General features: G+C 52.3%; 1 protein-coding gene across 1 annotated transcript; it reads left to right on the top strand.

Annotated features, from left to right (window-relative positions):
- Positions 1-451: 451 nt before the first annotated feature.
- LOC122365133 (target of rapamycin complex subunit lst8-like) lies at positions 452-5,045 on the top strand. Its single transcript, XM_043336108.1, has 2 exons — positions 452-546; positions 2,795-5,045. Exon 2 carries the CDS (start codon positions 2,815-2,817, stop codon positions 3,784-3,786), a length of 972 nt encoding a protein of 323 aa, XP_043192043.1. The 5' UTR covers positions 452-546; positions 2,795-2,814; the 3' UTR covers positions 3,787-5,045.
- Positions 5,046-6,455: the final 1,410 nt, after the last annotated feature.

Below are 6,455 nucleotides of genomic sequence, written 5' to 3'. Positions count from 1 at the left end.
TCGAGGGCCTCACGACGAGCGCTGAGGGACCCCACGGAGGCTCCAGGGGCCACGCTGGCCTCTCACGGCTCCACATGAGTCTTCAAGGGTCCTCACGACGGCCCCTATGAGTCTAGAGACTAGGGCCCATCGCAGGTCCGAGCCCCAGCAAAGGCACTAGGCAGTCTGTGATGCTGGCCTCTGAGGGCCGCGGAAATAACCTAATGGTGTCTTTAAATGTATGATTAAGTGGCTAATTTGCAATTCATTGACAATTATAATTTTTTAACTTAACCTAATATGTGGGTTTGGGCAAGGGTTTGGGGCTGTTTGGAAACGCTCATTGTGTACGTTTTTAATAGCAGTGTTTTATGGCAGTGTTTTAGAGATGGTTCAATGTTTGTCATGACTGCGCAGTTTTCGCTTCTAAACAATTTTCGCTGGTGATTTTTGCGTGTGTGTGTGCAGTGTGGGTTGGCGCGGTTAGAGGCGTTTATTCGATTTTTATTTTAAACAAGTTGATTTTAACAAAATTTGCACATTGGAGGCATGCATCAAATTTATTAGGTAGGCAGTTAGGGAATCCCTATTCCCTAGGTAATGTATCTTCCTAGTTTTGGTCCATTACCAATCTGACTCGCTGCGTGACTGCGGTTCCATGACAATTTAGCAAAAGATCACGTTATCACGTGCGTTATTCTCGGATTATGCCAATACACCTTATGCAAAAAGTGAGTGTATTTGTGACTTTGCGTGATTTTACATCACGCTTACACTCATATTTACAGCTGTGAATTCTGAGCTCTATTCGCCCCCGTTTATTTATCAGCAGGCTGCGAGCGTGCTGCTACTTCTTGGCTCCTCATTGGCGGAATTCAAGTGGTCTGTTCGTTAGACCAATGAGAGGCCAAGAAGCACCAGCAATAACTCCCTTATATGGGGAAAACTGACAGCACGCTGATATAAAAACAGCTACCGATCAGGGCCATGGCTAAATATGATTGAGAAAATCCGCTTTGAAAAGTTGGATTAACTTGTGCCGCAGATACATGGTCATTGAGGTATAGCCAATGAGGTGCCTGACACTGTATTTTAGCCCAAGCTACACTATTTGTGATCCTCCAGGAAATTAAGCCTGTGACCTATGTTATGTCGGGTATTGCAGGAATCGTTACACAGATAAAGTGAGATGATGTTTTTTCGTACTCCAGTGTAGATGGAGTACTTGCACTCAGTCAAGGAAATCATGGATGTTCAGTCCAGGAAGATGTTGGATAGTCAGGATTGCCCTTATCAACTATGAAGTTCAGACATCTTAACTTTTTGCAGAATCTGCATGCTTACTTGAGATGAGATAGTTGTTGGCGCACTTGGTGCCGCAAATGTAAATCCAAGTGACTTATTTAATAATAAATATTTTTTCATGTTTAAGTATCTGCCTCAAGGCTATAGAACTCCATCTGCCTAGTGCCTACCATTTATATTACAAAATAAATATGTTTTGAAGTAAATCTAATAACAACTAGCAAAACTACATTTATTGGCTTAACACTTGCTAGATGGCATGCTGATGCTTGCATACAATACCTTCACAGAAGTTCTGGAAAACTGCAGACACTGATTTCGAGGAAATCATACAAGCACAGATGTCTCTCTCTCTCTCTCTCTCTCTCTCTCTCTCTCTCTCTCTCTCTCTCTCTCTCTCTCTCTCTCTCTCTCTCTCTCTCTCTCTCTCTCTCTCTCTCTCTCTCTCTCTCTCTCTCTCTCTCTCTCTCTCTCTCTCTCTCTCTCTCTCTCTCTCTCTCTCTCTCTCTCTCTCTCTCTCTCTCTCTCTCTCTCTCTCTCTCTCTCTCTCTCTCTCTCTCTCTCTCTCTCTCTCTCTCTCTCTCTCTCTCTCTCTCTCTCTCTCTCTCTCTCTCTCTCTCTCTCTCTCTCTCTCTCTCTCTCTCTCTCTCTCTCTCTCTCTCTCTCTCTCTCTCTCTCTCTCTCTCTCTCTCTCTCTCTCTCTCTCTCTCTCTCTCTCTCTCTCTCTCTCTCTCTCTCTCTCTCTCTCTCTCTCTCTCTCTCTCTCTCTCTCTCTCTCTCTCTCTCTCTCTCTCTCTCTCTCTCTCTCTCTCTCTCTCTCTCTCTCTCTCTCTCTCTCTCTCTCTCTCTCTCTCTCTCTCTCTCTCTCTCTCTCTCTCTCTCTCTCTCTCTTCTCTCTCCATTCCTCTCCACTCCTCTCCACTCCTCTCCTCTTCTCTCCTCTCCTCTTCTGTCCTCTTTCTCTTCTCTCTCCCTCCCTCCCTCCCTCCCTCCCTCCCTCCCTCTCTCTCTCTCTCTCTCTCTCTCTCTCTCTCTCTCTCTCTCTCTCTCGTGTTTCCCTAAGATACTCTGTTCCCCTAAGATACCCTTGTCCCTTGACCATGGGCACACAATTTGATATGATAAAGTATTGCTTTGTATCCTCTGAATGATGGGAATTGGCATACTGTCAACTCTCAACAGTTTGTTGTTCAAATTTCGAATTCATATGGCAACCTACATACCTAACCTATGTCATTTGGATTAGGATGACATTAGTTGGCATGCTAGACATACTTCAATTTGATACTGAAAATGATGTTTAATGTGATATTTCATGCTTACCACAGTTTAACTTTTTACTGTAGGAAAAATGTAGTAATTTAAATGGTCATTGGGCAGTGTTCTTGCACAAATTGACGCCATCAATAATGTTTGATCATCATTTAGGCCTACAGTGAGGATCCATTCTGAGGAGATGCCATCCCTTCCTAGTGTTATGACAGCCCGCCGGTGTCCCCGTCTGTCTCAGGCTGCCCGCGCGCCGCCACCATGAGCGTCTGCTCGGACGGGGTGTCCTCGTCGGACGCCATTCTGCTGGCCACCGCCGGCTACGACCACACCATCAAGTTCTGGGAGCCGCACACGGGCGTGTGTAAGCGCACCTGCCAGCACCAGGACTCGCAGGTGAACGCGCTCACGTTCCAGCCGGACCGTACGCTGCTGGCCGCCGCCGGCTACCAGCACGTGCGCATGTACGATGTCAACTCCACAGACATGAGCCCCATCATCAACTTTGAGGGCGTCAGTAAGAACGTGGTGGGCGTGGGTTTCCTGCGCGACGGCCGGTGCATGTTCACTGCTAGCGAGGACCGCTCGGCCAAAATCTGGGACGTGAAGACCGGTGGGCTGCACTGCCAGCGCGTGTTTCAGGTGGACCAGCCGATGACGTGCATCGTGCTCCACCCGAACCAGGTGGAGCTGTTTATCGGCGACCAGGCGGGCACCATCCACCAGTGGGACCTGCGCTCCGACCAGCACGACAAGCTCATCCCCGAGCCGGACGCGGCGTTCCAGCACATCGACATCGACAGCAGCGGCCGTCAGATGGCCGCCATCAACTCGCGCGGCAGCTGCTACATCTGGAGCCTGTCGGACGGCGCCACCGACCAGGCGCCCGTGCAGATCACGCCCAAACGCCGGCTGGAGGCGCACACCCGATACGGACTCAAGTGCCGCTTTTCGGCGGACGGCCAGCTGCTGTGCACTACCTCGGCCGACCACACGGCCAAAATATGGTCCACCAAAGACTACTCGCTGGTAAAGACGCTCGAGTGGCGCAACAAGGACGAGACGCAGCGCTGGGTGTGGGACTGCGCGTTCTCGTCGGACTCAAAGTACCTGTTCACCGCCTCGTCCGACGAGCAGGCGCGCCTGTGGAACCTGGAGACGGGCAGTGTGGTGCGCACCTACAAGGGGCACACCAAGGCGCTCACCTGTCTGGCCTTCTCCGACCATGACTGAGGGACGCGTGCAATATACGGCAGTGGACGGGATCAGGGATGGTACGTTGTTACCTGGGGTCGGCACCCTGCAGACCGGGACGGTGTACACTTGCCGGGAAGGGGAGTCGTGTTATGTGGGTGGGAGATGACGCGCGGTCGCTGGGGTCGGTATTCTGTACGCCTGGCTGGTGCCCTTGTCGGGTAGGAGGGCCAGAGGGATGATGCTATGTCGCTGGGAACGCCTCCGTCAGGTGGGGCTAGTGTCCTTACTTTGGGAAATGTTACCCATCCGTTTGGGGTCGATAACCACTGTCTGGGGCCGTGTCTTGCCGAAAGGGACGGTGCCCTGCCGTAGGGGACGGTGCCCTGCCGTAGGGGACGATGCCCTGCCGTAGGGGACGCTGCCCTGCCGTAGGGGACGATGCCCTGCCGTAGGGGACGGTGCCCTGCCGCAGGGGACGGTGCCCTGCCGTAGGGGACGGTGCCCTGCCGTAGGGGACGGTGCCCTGCCGTAGGGGACGGTGCCCTGCCGTAGGGGACGGTGCCCTGCCGTAGGGGACGGTGCCCTGCCGTAGGGGACGGTGCCCTGCCGCAGGGGACGGTGCCCTGCCGCAGGGGACGGTGCCCTGCCGTAGGGGACGGTGCCCTGCCGTAGGGGACGGTGCCCTGCCGTAGGGGACGGTGCCCTGCCGTAGGGGACGGTGCCCTGTCGTAGGGGACGATGCCCTGCCGTAGGGGACGGTGCCCTGCCGTAGGGGACGGTGTCCTCCTTCCGTAGGGGACGGTGTCCTTCCGTAGGGGACGGTGCCCTGCCGTAGGGGACGGTGCCCTGCCGTAGGGGACGGTGTCCTTCCGTAGGGGACGGTGCCCTGCCGTAGGGGACGGTGCCCTGCCGTAGGGGACGGTGTCCTGCCGTAGGGGACGGTGCCCTGCCGTAGGGGACGGTGCCCTGCCGTAGGGGACGGTGTCCTGCCGTAGGGGACGGTGCCCTGCCGTAGGGGACGGTGTCCTGCCCTGGGAGGGAGTGCCCTGTCGGAGGAGGGCATTGCCGTGCCGTAGGGGAACGGTGCCCTGCCGTAGATGGGGGGGGGGGGGGTCATGGCCCTAAACTGCCGGTCGGCGGCTGCTCCGTGCTCCTCGTGCCGCTGTCCTTGTTTGTATTTGACTGTGTATGGCCGATGTCTTTGATCGATTTATTGCGTCGTGCAGAGCTTTGTATTCTTATCATGCATGTCCAGTCAAAATAAATGGATTGTGTAATAGTGCACAATGCGAACGGTAGTCCTGCCAGTTATCAGGTTTGATGCTAAGGCGTGATAATCTTTTAGTTAGCTGATCTTTTTACCAGGCTCGTGGAGTCATTACTCGATAGAAGTGAATTAAGATCGCGTATTTTGTTGTCCACTGAAATGCTTACGCTAGTTCTGGAGTTTCGTTTTTTTTTTTTTTAAAGAATGTATTGGCATGCCGTCTACTTGAATTATAGACTATACTCAACTGGATGGGCACTACTGTATTTAAAAACGTACCAGCCTCCTACGCATAACCTACGTATGCTAAGCAATGCCACCGGCGTTTTCATTTTAAATTCAGGAATTGGAGCAATATCATACTCGTCAGGGGTGTAATCATTATTGTGTGACCGTCATCGTTATTGAGCTGAGGTGGCTTAACTTGTGCTCGATGATGATGCTTCGAAAACGGTACCGTGACGTTTACAAAGGAATGCGTTTACAGAATAGGCGAGAGACAAGTTTGAAGAAATAGTATGCTCCAAACAAGTTTGGTGGTTTTCAACACATGGGCTTTGTGAATGCGACTGACGACTCTCGGAATTTCGGTTACGGCCCAAGAATTCGAGCAGTAGGTAATTATCTCCGCTCGTTAGGATATTGCGAAAAAATAACAGGTATGTGCTCAATGTAGGATACCTACATACGAGTATTCGTCCCAACTCCCAGTGCGGGTGGATAAGACATCTTAGTTTTGGTCAATTAGCAGATGTTAATGACGTCTGAATGGTGCACACTCTTGGTCGTTTTCACAGTAAATGCTCTCAAGAGCCTCTGACAGGACAGGTGACCGGGTCCTGTAAGAAACTTAGAAGCATTGAACCGGCATTGGAGTTAGGCCTACATTGGACCGGGTATTCATCTGCATTTGCACGGTGCAGACCGCCATCATTCCAATGGCGGTCGATTCTTGCTGTCCTGAAATCGCCGCTGTTTCCGGACTCTCCGCCGCAACTCGCTGTCCAGACGAAAATATGCTCTGGAGTTACGGATAAAGTAATGCGGTGCAGCATACCTGCAGGCGCTGAACGGTAGCGCCATCTCTTGACAGAATATGCAGATATGCGGTGCAGCATACCTTCAGGCGCTGGATAGTAGCGTCACCTCTTGAGAGAATATGCAGATTTGCGGTGCAGCATACCTTCAGGCGCTGAATGCTAGCGCCATCTCTTGACAGGGGATATACGTGCAGTGCAGCTGTGTGGTGCAGCGCAGCATACATTCAGGTGCTCGATGGTCGTGCTAGGTATCTCTTGATGGAATATGCGGCTATGCGGTGCAGCATACCTTCAGGCGCCAAATATGAGCGCCATCTGTTGCCAGTGAAGCGCAACGGCTTTGGTGATAAACACCTGTTTTTACATTTTCAAGGCATCGCGGATTCTCGCCGCTGTCA

This window comes from Amphibalanus amphitrite, unplaced genomic scaffold, assembly GCF_019059575.1.
Source record: "Amphibalanus amphitrite isolate SeventyFive unplaced genomic scaffold, NRLGWU_Aamphi_draft 000716F_arrow, whole genome shotgun sequence".
In the NCBI taxonomy this organism is placed as follows: Eukaryota; Metazoa; Arthropoda; class Thecostraca; order Balanomorpha; family Balanidae; genus Amphibalanus; species Amphibalanus amphitrite.
Note: the sequence above shows the minus strand (reverse complement) of the source record. Positions and strands in the feature narration are given on the sequence as shown.